Below are 12,379 nucleotides of genomic sequence, written 5' to 3'. Positions count from 1 at the left end.
AGCATGCTTCTCCCTAGGGTATGTTGTTTTTTTCATATTTTGTTGTCAGAAACTCTCATCACCATCAAGAACATGGTAGTGTTTGGTTTTTTTTGGAGTACTTCTTGAGTGCATCATGTGGATTCATTCAGGTTGGAAAGGCCTTCTAATTTGATTGAGTCCAACTGTTAATCCAACGCTGCCCAGTGCACCACTCAACCATGTCTCTGAGTGCCACATCCTCATGACTTATAAATGCCTCCAGGGCTGGTGATTCAACCGCTTCATTGAGCAGCCTGGTCCAGTGCTTGACAACTCCTGCTGTGACGAAATTTTTCCTAATAGCCTATTTAAACCTCTTCTGCTGCAACCTGTGCCTGCTCAGGCTTTAACTTTGCAGTGTCTTATTTGAGGCTTCTGCAATGCTCTTCATTGATTTTGCCAACATACAGCATGGCATGCCTATGCAAGCCTTTTGTTCTCTTAACTGGGTAACAATTTGTGCTCTGTGGTTGAGTAATACTTCCAATAGTTTACCTGCTCTGGCCTTTTATGGGAGCTCTCATCCCTGCTCCAACTTATGTGGTAGAATTAAAAAAACCAGCTTTTTTTTATGTTGTTTTTTGAAAGAGTAAGGAAGAAGAAAAAGTCAATAGCTGAAGACATTCCCTTTTCACTAGCAGGGGCAACTCCCTCAGTGCAATGCTCTGATAAAAAAGGAAAATCTGGTCTCTCATGCTAAATGACTGTAAAGCAATAGAGATTTTGTTAACAAGGGTATTGCCTATTCATTGCTAATCTACAGGTTATTTGGTATGCAAGTATTTTGAGCACTGCAAACAATCTGAAGAGACTATATATACAATACTGTAAACCTTAATGTGTCCTTCAGAGCCTCCCAACCTTCCTCTTTTGGCAGTAGTACAGAACAGGAAATTCACCTCTTTTTTCAATACTTCCTGTCTACAGATTTTTGGCTGTGAAAAGGTCTTGGTATGATGAAATCATGTATCATTGAGTCTTTTATGCTTGCAAAGCTCTCCACCATATAGGGCTATTGAATGTTCATTAGGATTTTACATTTTAGGTGCTTGTTGGAAGTTTTGATGGTATTCATTCCTTTTTAAGAAATGGAAGAAGCACAGAAGACACAAAGGCCTCAGTGTCCCCCACTGGATGAGGCACTATCCATGTCTTAGCTAATATCATATCTAAAGGATGTGCACTGACATCTTCAGTCCTCTACCAGGAGATTTGCAGAGTCCAGCCACTTAGCCTGAGGAAACTTGATTTTGCAGGTGTTTTTTTTTTTGGGGGGGGGGGGGGGAGGGGGTTCCCCTTTTTTTTTTTTTTTTTTTTTTTTTTTTTTTTTTTTTTTGGTAGGACTTGATCTATTTACAGGATTTTTCTAGACATGACAGATGTCAGGCCACTACTGCCCACTGGAGGGTGGACCTTTTGTGAACCCTGGTTCATAAAGGTCTACCAGTCCCAGTATTTGCCTGAGGTAGAGAGAATCACATTGCACTGTCCCTCCATTACAGAAGTTATTATCAACAGCTTCATGATAACAAGGAGCCTTTGTGATGTGTGGTTTGTATGTTGTTTTCCCTAGCACCTCATACAGGAGACCACTGTTTTAATTGGCAGTGACCTGATAAGCATTTTAGTCTCAAGAACCCTTTGCACAAGGCAAAGATTTAAAAGGATGTCTGTTACTCTAATTTCACCTCTAAAGAAACATTTATTGGTCTGGAAAGACTCCAAAGCAGAAGGAAAGGTGATGGAATGTGTATAAGTATTTTGAAACAAGTGAGATGTATGTAATTTTAGTTCACTTTTCCTACAAGGATTCAGAATAGTGCATGTCTTTGTATTGGTAGAAGTCATGTGGTTCTGAGAACACTGAGCACTAGCACAGTCATGCATGACAACTGGTATGCCCAGCTGAAAGGCATTCACTATTCTGCCTGGAAAAGAGCATCTGGATTCACTAGTTCTAATTATCTGGAAGGTCTTGATTAGCAATGGAAATTACATTTGAAATGCAGACTGGACACCAAATATTGGGGTCTACTTGACTACTGCTGGGTAGCAACTTATCATCTTCCCCCTCCCAAAGGTTAGGCCATCACTCATAACAAAGTCATAAGGAAAGCTGCAGGGTTGAGTCACACAAGACAAGAAAGGGAAGGCAGTCACAGGTTGCATGGTTCAGGCAAGTTTTAGGTATTTTAAGAGAAAACCACTCACTTGAAAGATATAGAATTGTAAAGGTATAAACAAGAAATCAAGGAATGACAATTCAGCATTAATGAACATCTCTTCCAGCAATTGCTGCATGGTTTGATTCTGCAGAAGCTACTCCTCAGATTTTTTATTACGGGTTCTGAGAACATAAATACTTAGCCTAGAAGCTCCTTAAATACCATCTGTCTTTTGCATGTTCTTGTATTGGGTTTGCATGGCCAGGTTTTGGTAGCAGGGGGACTACAGGGGTGGCTTCTGTGAGAAGGTGCTGGAGGATTCCTCCATCTCCAGCAGAGCCAATACCCAAAGCAGCTCCTAGATGATTGTGCCACTGGCCAAGGCTGGGCCAATCAGAAATGGTGGCAACACCTCTGTGATAACATATTTAAAAAGAAAAAAGTAAAGGTTATTGTACAGCAGAAATTGTAGCCAGAGAAGAGCAGAGTGAGAATATGGGAGAGGAACAACCCTGTTAGCACAAAGGTCAATGGAAAAGGAGAGGAAGGAGGTGCTCCAGGTCTGAGATTCCTCTGCAGCCCATGGTGAGAACCATGCTGAAGCAGGCTGTCCTCCTGCAGCCCACGGGGATGCTGAGATCCACCTGCAGCTCATGGAAGAGACCAACACCAGAACAGGTGGATGCCCAAGACAAGGCTGTGAACCCATGGGAATCCCATGCTGGAATAGGCTCCTGCCAGAGATCTGTGCAGAGAGGAGCCCACAATGGAGCAGGTTTTGTGGTATGACTAGTGACCCTGTTGAGGGCCCACATTGGAGTAGGCTGTGCCTGAAGGACTGCACACTGTGAAAAGGTGACCTACATTCCAGCAGTTTGCAGAGAACTGTTTCCTGTAGAAGGAACCCCACACTAGAGCAGGGGAAGGGCTCATCTTACTGATCAGCATCAGGAATAATGTGTGATGAACTGACTGTAACCCCCATTCCTGGTCTCCTTGTGTCACTGAGGGGAGGAGGTGGACCTGGCAAGAAGTATGGGGAGAAGGTGTTTTAAAGGTTTATTTCCCATTTTACTTCTTACTTGCTTGGATTCAGTTAGGAATAAATTCAATTAATATCCCCAACTGGAATGTGTTTTGCCCGTGACCATATTTGGTGAGTGATCTCTCCCTGGCCTTACCCCAGCCCATGAATTCATTGAATTTTCTCTCCCCTGCCCAGCTGCAAAAGGGAGAGACCAGCTTTGGTGGGTGCCTGGCATCCGGCCAGGGTCAACCCACCACAGTGCTACAACAAAAACTGTGTGATACATGCTTGAAGAATTTCTGCATGGCAAAACACGCCCATAGTGACAAAGACAGGGCAATGGTCACACAAAGACTGTGTGACCATCCCAAAATCCAGAGTATGAGGCAATGCCATGCAGAGACATATCACAAATAAATAAGCAATCAACTGGGGTTGCCTGGGCTTTCTTGGAGTCCATGGTGCCACTGCTACTGGAGCTTGTGATAAAATCACTCCTTGAAGGTTCAGGAGAAAGCAGCCAGGGGAAGGGAAAGGGTAAAAAGAAGAGTGTAAATAGGAGTGTTAAAAGCAAAGTAATAGGAAGAGAAAAAGGAGGAAGCACCCTTCCAAAAAAAAAAAAAAAAAAGAAAAAAGAAAAGAGAAAAGAAAAGAAAAGAAAAGAAAAGAAAAGAAAAGAAAAGAAAAGAAAAGAAAAGAAAAGAAAAGAAAAGAAAAGAAAAGAAAAGAAAAGAAAAGAAAAGAAAAGAAGGAAAAGGAAATACTAGTGATACTCAACTACAGAACACCTGGGAGATACTCAGCTAAGACCACAGAACAGCAATAGCAATTTGTATGGAAAAGTATAGGGTCTTACATATGAGGCAGGATTTTCTCTACGACAATGTATTTATCAAGTTTTCCTATTTCTTACACATTTTACAGGAGTGAATTATGTATTTGATCCCAGTCTTTTAAGAGTGTGATTGGAGGGACTTCTTCAGACATGATCTTAAAAATCGATGCATTCATAGCATCAACAGTGTTTTATTTGAACAGTAATGCTTGAAGACATAAATCTTATACTTCAACAGCTTTTCAGATAAAAAAATGTTTTCTCCCTATGTGCATTTGCCAGATACATGTTCTCATGTATTTGTTCAAGAATCATACATGTTTCTTTGTCTACAGAGCAAGAAAGTTTTTAAGGTTTGGTACATCCTTACTAATTCAACTTTGGAACTCACAAGGAACAGTGGATTGCCAACAAACTTATTTTGTGAACACTGAATATTTGGCTGCATTCATTTGCCCTTGTCAGAGGTGAATGACAAGAGCTTCTTGCTGAGAGCAGCTTCTTGCTGAGCTTTTCAGAGACATTCCCTGCTATTGCCATGGTTTCCCTCTAATAGTCACATGACAATCCTAGGACAGCTGACAGGCTAAATCCTACAAGTATCCATCTGGTGTGGTGTCCTCCTTACAAATACGTCTTTGGAAAATAGTGCAAAACACTACACTGATCAGATATGGAATAACTTGTTTTCCAACTTAAACTCTTCCTACTCAGTAATATTTGGATATTTTATTCTAAGGCCAAAGTATATGATTTGTATGTCTCCTGGGAATAATTTCATTCTTAATTTTTCTAGTCCTTTATCTCTTTTCTATTCATAGGAAAAATTGTTTTAAACCTCACTAAATTATTCCTTTTCATTACATATTTCACAGCTCAATCCAATGTTTTATGAAGAGTAGATCTTCCTGTGAGTTCAGCATATTTCTTAATATAACTCCATCTTCTTTCTTTCTTTGGGAGATATACTAGAAGGTCCTGATTATCTTTCTTATTTTTATACTTTTAACCATAATATTTTCTTAGTTTGAAAATCCCAGTGATCTTAGGCATGCTTTCCACAACTATTTATAGCCTATCTGTAGTCATCAGAGCCTGTATTTCTACTGGATTTTAATGAGCATGTCACTTTGTATTTTTCTTAATGAAGTACACAATGAACAGTGAGTATTTACATGAGTTTTACTCACAAATCCCAGCTGACAGACTTAATTTGGACCACAGGAGGTTGAACTAATGGTTTGTTGTCCCTCCCCCTCTTCACCATCTCTCTCTCAGTTGCCTTCAATTTTTAAAATTTAATTTAATCTTTTATCACATCAGTCAGGTATTTCAGAACCATGGACTGTGTTTACAGTCCTCAACTTGACTAAGTCGATTGTGTTTCACAAATTTTGTCACTTTATTTGCTCACTAATTTTTGTCAAGTTACTGAGAAGCAAATAAAAATAATTATTAGATAGCACTTCAGTAACCCACTTCTCTATATCTTAGTTTTCATGTTATGATGATTATTCATTGTTTAATTCTATGATTTGGTTTCTGTCTCTCAGATGGTTTGGTTTTCTGAATAGTGATGCTATTGTTTCACACCTCAGTGGCTCAAATAATGATGTTCTTTTGTTTCACGCCTCAGGGGTTCTCGCTAAGGTATTTTTTCTAACAGGCCAGGTCAAAGGTTCACAGAGTTCTAAATCCAAGATGCCACCTCTTCTTACATATAAAACCTTTGTTACCTTAAGGAGGAACAGCATTTTTATTGGATCATTTGGAATTGGTAGCATTGCACCTACATATGTAGGCAGTGGCATCCAGTATCACTCTAAAGACTGTACCACTGCAACAAGCTACTAGAGAGGCTGTGCACTTCCTTCTAGTTAAACTACAGCATTTTTCATTATGTGTATACAAAATATTTACTACCTAAAAATGTTCAGCGCTGGAACTTAGTTAATATTTGCCCTCAATTAAAAAAAAGAAATCAGGCATTTAATTTATTCCTTGAATTTAAAAAAAAAATTAAATACATGCAGGATATAATAATAAACACATCCCTGCACACATGCACAAAAAAACCCCACTTTCCTGAGCATCATCTGAAACATGAAATTGCAAGGTGAACAAATTATTGGTTACCCTACTGTTACTAATAATTTTGAAAAATAACATGATATCTGACCTTAAAATACAGTAGATTATATATGAATTCCTTTTTCCAGATAAGAAATTCTTTTTCACAAGGATTAAAATGATTATTCAGTTGTTGAAGAACAGAATACTTTATACTGCAAAATGAAAACTTTGCAACTGCAGGCACTCTTTAAACCAGCTTGGAGATAGGCTGAAGGGTGAGGAACTTCTTTTCATGTAAATTAAGTGCCTGCATTTCAGGTAGAAACACCCCTTCCTCCTTGCAATATTAATTTTGAAACTAGAATAAATAGTTCATCAAGTTTTTTTTCCCAAAGCACTTAGCATTCCAAAATGGAAGTGCTGTCTCATGTATGCTGTAAAACTAAATTTTGTTTGATGAACTCATAAAGTAACAAGGTTTGACACACTCTTCCAAATTTCATCAGGTCATCATTTAGAGGGGTTCAGAGTCACAGCCTATATAAAAACTCTCAAAACACCCTTCCTCTCTTAACTGCTCAGTACAAATGTTCTTCATTCTCACAAAACTCCTCACTGCCCAGTTCCACTATGCAATTTGCTTTCTTGTAGTCTAACTGGCCCAGAGAATGGTGGAGTTATGTCCGGATGATGGCCAGTCACAAGCAGTGCTCTGCAGGGCTCGTTGCTGGGGCCTGTCCTGTTTAGTATCTTCATTGACAGCCCAGGTGATCAAGCAAACCCTCAATCACTTGGCACCAAGAAGTGCAGAACTGCTGATCTGCTGGAGGGGAAGAAGACTGCAGAGATCTGAAAAGGCTGGATCGATGGGCTGAGGACAGTGGTCTGAGGTTCAACAAGGCCAAGTGCTGGATCCTGCCCTTGGGCCACCACAACCCCAGGCAGTGCTACAGGCTTGGGTAAGAGTCACTGGAAAGCTGCCCAGAGGAAAAGGACCTGGGGGTGCTGGTTGGCAGCAGCTGAACATGAGCCAGGGTGTGCCTAAGTGGCCAAGAAGGCCAATGGCATCCTGGCCTGGATCAGCAACAGTGCGGCCAGCAGGACAGTCTACGCTGTACTGGGCACTGGTGAGGACACACCTCAATCCCTGTGTTCTGTTTGGGGCCCTCACTACACAAAGGACATTGAGGTGCTGGAGTGTGTCCAGAGAAGGGCAATGGAGCTGGTGAAGGATCCGACACACAAATCTTATGAAAAACAGCTAAGGGTGCTGGAGTTGTTTAGCCTGGAGAAAAGGAGGCTCAGGGGAGGCCTTATCCCTCTCTACAACCACTTGAAAGGAGGCTGGAGCCATGTGGTGGTCAGTCTCTTCTCCCAAAACATAAGTGGCAGGACAAGAGGATATAGCCTCAAGCTGTGCCAGAAGAGGTTGAGGTTGGACATCAGGAAGACCTTGGGAGTGTTCAAAAAGCAAGATTTTTTTTGTTCCTCATTTGTTACCTCTACTGATTTACAAACCTCCCCTACATGCCATGACAATCCTTTCCTCAAAACCAAGACTCCTTGGAACAGAAGCAGCTGCACTTTTGTGAGGTTTGGATGAGCGGACAGTGGGGTAGATTGAAAAGCAGGTAACTGGCAGATCCCAGAAGGTCATGTTCAGTGGCATAGGGTATATTTGGAGGCCTATCAATAGTAGTGTCCCCCAAAACTCAATACTGGGTCCAGTACTGTTTAATTTGTCCACCAATGACTTGGATGAAGGGACAGAGGCCTCCACAGCAACTGGTGACACAAAGCTGGGAGGAGTGGCTGATACCTACCCCAGAGGGCTATGCCGCCCTTCAGAAGGACCTCAACAGGGTGGAGAAATGGACAAAGAACCTTCTGAAGTTCAACCCAGGTACACACAGGTTCTGGCACGGGAAGAATAACCCCCTGCAGCAGCACAAGCTGGGGGTTTACCTGCTGGAAAGCAGCTCTGCAAAGAAGGACCTGGTGTCCTGGTGGACAACAAGTCCTTGAGCCAGCAGTGCCCTTGTAGCCAAGAAGGCCAATGGGATCCTGGGGAAGAGAGCATCACTAACAGGTCAAGGAAGGTGATCCTACTCCTCTATTCAACCCCAATGGCGCCACAACTGGCGTTCTATATCCAGTTCTGGGTTCCTCAATACAAGATATGGAGCTCAGGCAGTGAATATAGTGGAAAGCAACAAAGACAATTGAGGGACTGGAGCACCTCTCTTACGAGGACAGACCTGGGCCTGCTCAACCTCAGGAAGAGACAAGAGAGAGATGACCCCACCAATGTGTGCACATATCTAAAGGGGGATGCCAAGAGTATGGAGTCAGGCTCTCCTCAGTGGTCCCAAGCAGTAGAGCAAGAGGCAACTGGCAGAAACTGATGCACAGGAGTTCCACCTGAACACAAGGAAGAACTTTACTGTGAGGATGACTGTGCACTGCAACAGATTGTCCAGAGAGGTTGTGGAATCACCCCTGCTGGAGACACTCAAGAACCATCTGGGCACAATTCTTTGTTCTGGGATGACCCTGTTTGAGCACAGATTTGACCAGGTGACCCACTCTGGTTCCTTCCAACCTGACCGTTCTGAGATTCTGTCATTATGTAAAACAACACTGTTGGGATCCGGACTGCCCGCTTTGTTTTACGGCAGACGAAGCGGGACTTCACACCTCTGGTCACTCCCTGGCCGCTGCCCGACCTGCGCCGGGACAGCGCCCGCCGGTGACAGGCGCGCGCCCGCTGGTCCCGCTCGCGCGCCCGCGCCACCGCTCGCGCCGCGCGCAACGGCCGGCGGGCGGCGAACGCGGGCGCAGCACGCGCTGCCACGGCCCAGCCCGCCTGCGCTTCCTGCGTCGACGATGACGATGACGATCCCCATCCCGCTCCTGCCCCACCCGGCGGCGGAAGTAGCACGACGCGGAGGTCGCTAACTCATTCCGAAGTCGCACCACCGAAGTGGCGCTTTTGTTTCCAGGCTCCTCCCACCACTCCGCACGGCCAGCAGCCCAGTTACCCCCGTCCCTCTCCGTTCGTCCCTCCCACCGTTTCCTTCCGGGCCTCCACGGCGCCTCCTTCCCCGGCTTCCGGGCCGGCTCCGCCTCCTCCTTCCCCTGCCAGGACGTATTTTGCCGGGCGGGGGCGCTGGCGGGCCCGGCAGCAGCCGCCGTCGCTGCCGCCATCGCTGCAGGACGGTTTCAGTCTCCTCAGCTCCCCAACATGGCAGCAGCGGCGGGAGGCGGCCGCGCACCTCGCAGGTCGGCGCTGCTGACCCCTCGCGGCAATGGGGACCGCACCGTGTTCCTCTTCGACCGGCGCCGGGAGCAGGCGGACCCGGACGAGAAAGTGCTCAGCTACGGCAAGGACAACTACCGCGCTTTCCGCAGCGCCGTCTGCCAGGTACGCGGCAGGGCGGGCGCGTCGGGCGCGGCGGTGGCGTTGTTTCAGAAGTGAGCGTCCGTCTCTGAGGCGCTGGGGCTGGGGGGCGGCCGGGGCGGGGCGGGGGTGTCACAGCCTGCTCGGGAGTCGCGCGCCCGCCGCCTGCCCGCCAGCTTTGTTGCCGGGATAGGTGGGCGGCCATGGCGGACAGCCCGCGGCCGCCCCGTCGCCGTCGCCTTTCTCCCGCAGCTTGAGAGGCCGGTGCGGGGCGGCGGCGGGAGCAGCCCCTGGCGGCGGGCGGGAAGGCAGCGGGTGTTCCCCGAGCGCCCCCGCGCGGGGAGCGGCGGGCGCGGTGCCGCGCTCCGGAGGGCGTTTGTAGCTGACGCGCTGGGTTGCTGTTCGGTCACAGCGCCGGCTCGGGGGTCTCAGAAGTCTCTTCCAACCTAGATGGTTCTGTGGCTCTGTTTCTGCTGTCCAAAGTGTTGGCGATGAGCGCCGTTCCCCGTCTGCAGCGGTGTCTGCCATTTAAATACCGTATCTGGCGGCGCCTTTGCCCTGTCGCGTGTCCGTTCGGTTCTTTTTCTCTGTCGTAACGCGAAACGAAACTACTCCGTCTTTACAGTTCGGGAAGGTGGAGATTGTTTTCCTCGTACGGGCTGTTTCCAGTAGTTTGCTGGCGCTGCCATTAGGCATCGCCCGTTTCTGTCATGGTTTCGTTTTCTGAGCGAGTGGTAAATGCTGCAAGCCTCTTAGCTGCCTGCATGTTTTACCATGTGGAATGTGCAGGAAAATGAGCTCTGAATTTCTGTGCTAATTTAGTCTGATAAAAAAATTTAGTTTCTTTATCCAGTATAATTTGCGCTTCGTTTTCTAGCATGTAAATTCTATTTGTTACATGTAGATGGGATATAATAAATACCTGTTTTACATTTTAATTAATATAATTATTTCTAAATTTTATAAATTTTATCGATTATTTATGAACAATATAAGTACTACCAAGTGTCACTTTTACATGTAATATATAATGATGAAATATATAATTAATATAATTATACGTGGTGATAACAAATAATTATATATAAGATACAGGCAAAATATTTATTGAGGGAAAAATAACTAAATAAGTAGTGTGTAAATTGTTGTGTGTCTGGACAGTGTTTAATGTAATGGCTTCCTACTGTGATGGAAGCTTTGAGTTGCCAACGTCAGCAGGGATAGCTGTCACCTGTGATTGCAGAGTTCTGTGTCCAAAATGGCATAGCCATGGTCTTAAGGCAGAGTCATCTTCCTTAGAAGTGTCCAGAAAAGGAGTAGAGGTGGCACTTTGTGATATGAAATGGTTTAGAGAGTGTGAAGTCTCAGAAGACTTGGACTTTTTGATTCTGTACTCAAAGGGGATTGTGGAGTGTTAGCACATTGCTTTGTCTGACCAGTGCCCCATAAAGAATGAATACACTACAGTGTAACATTCTGAGAAGCAAGACAGTGGGGTGAATTCATGACCTTCCTAGAGTTTGTATCTCCTGTGAGTAATTTTTGAGTGTTACATAATTTTCTCCAAGAATTGTCTTAATAGATAAAACTTCACCTAGCAGATAAGCTGCAAGAATACTAAGTATTTTCAGTAGTTGAGGCAAATATGTACCTGATGAACCCACCCCTCTTTCTCTTAAATTTTGTAAATAATCAATGGGCTGAATTTAACACTAATTTACAATTTGTTCTAGAACGGAGCCTGTCTTTTTCTGATTTTTTTTACATATACTGCACACTCCAGTGACTTAATGTTTCCGTGCATCCTCATGGTGTTCAATAGTTCACGCAGCTTTTAGCATATTTGCAGTTTTATTAAGAACTAAGCCATCATCACCAGCTGTGACAGATCTTGGGTACAAACAGCTTCGGGGATTTTTTTTACCAGAGAAATGTATTGACGTTTTGAATGTTAGGCAGACTTCTTGCATGGGCAGCAGAGCGTTTGAGAAGCCTGATTCTGCAAAGCAGACCTTGCTGTGTTTGATTGTGCTGCCTGTGAAAATAAAATTTTCAAGTATAGTTTTTTTATTATGCTTAATATCACAAGCCTTGTCACCAGTCCTGGTGGGTGTTTTGGGTGTTAAGGATAACAGAGTCTCTGCTCTTACAAACTTATGCAGCAAGAACCTCAGCTGATGAGTCTCTTAGAGAAAGACCTTCTCCAATAATGCGTTTACCATCAGTGAGTGCAGCCAGAGGTGCCTCTGCCCCTGCTAGTTTCAGTGTGATAGTTCTTTGCACTCTGGAGCTGTCATTATCTGATATGTGGGGCATCTGACTCTGAAAGGATGCTGAGTCAGGTGGATTGGCATGACCTGTAAATGTTGGCACAATGAAAACTGGACAGGCAGAGGGTTGGGATGTTTGCTATCTCATGTCTCCCACTCCAACAATATACATGTTCTTCTACAAGTCCTAGAACTTTCTGGCATCTCAGTGCTCCAAGAGCTTTGTAAATTGTGTTACTCTGAGTGTTGTACTCCAGAGTTCTCAATTTCTGGCATCTTGAAAGTTGCAACTAATTACTTTTTGGAGAAAGTGATGAATGGGTTTACCGGCTTGGGACAGACTTTCCCAGGTTTGTGGTGCTGAAAACGGCTGGGAAGTTGATGAAAGCTCAGGAAGAACAGTTCTTTTGTTAAGCAGATTTTGAGTTGGTTCAAGCTAAGGTGAAGTGGAATGTTGTAGTCACTTTTAGACAATTAAAGCTGTTAGGCACTGTCAGGCTGCTTGATTGGGCAGATACCGAGTATGCAGCAGTGTTGTTTCCACGGGTCTCCTGTCTGGTGGCTCAGCCTCAGTACAGGCTCAGCTTT

The 12,379-nt window shown here is 44.7% G+C and overlaps 1 protein-coding gene across 1 annotated transcript in view; it reads left to right on the top strand.

Moving 5' to 3' along the window:
* Positions 1–9,103: 9,103 nt before the first annotated feature.
* The window catches only part of SMCHD1 (structural maintenance of chromosomes flexible hinge domain containing 1), a 68,817-nt gene continuing 65,541 nt past the window's right edge, over positions 9,104–12,379 (top strand). The window contains exon 1 of the mRNA XM_059858841.1: positions 9,104–9,545. Coding sequence (XP_059714824.1) covers positions 9,366–9,545 — 180 coding nt within the window. The 5' untranslated portion in view covers positions 9,104–9,365. The remainder of the gene's footprint in view (positions 9,546–12,379) is intronic.

This window comes from Haemorhous mexicanus, chromosome 1 (genome assembly GCF_027477595.1).
Source record: "Haemorhous mexicanus isolate bHaeMex1 chromosome 1, bHaeMex1.pri, whole genome shotgun sequence".
NCBI lineage: Eukaryota > Metazoa > Chordata > Aves > Passeriformes > Fringillidae > Haemorhous > Haemorhous mexicanus.
This window is presented reverse-complemented; position numbering and strand designations above follow the sequence as displayed.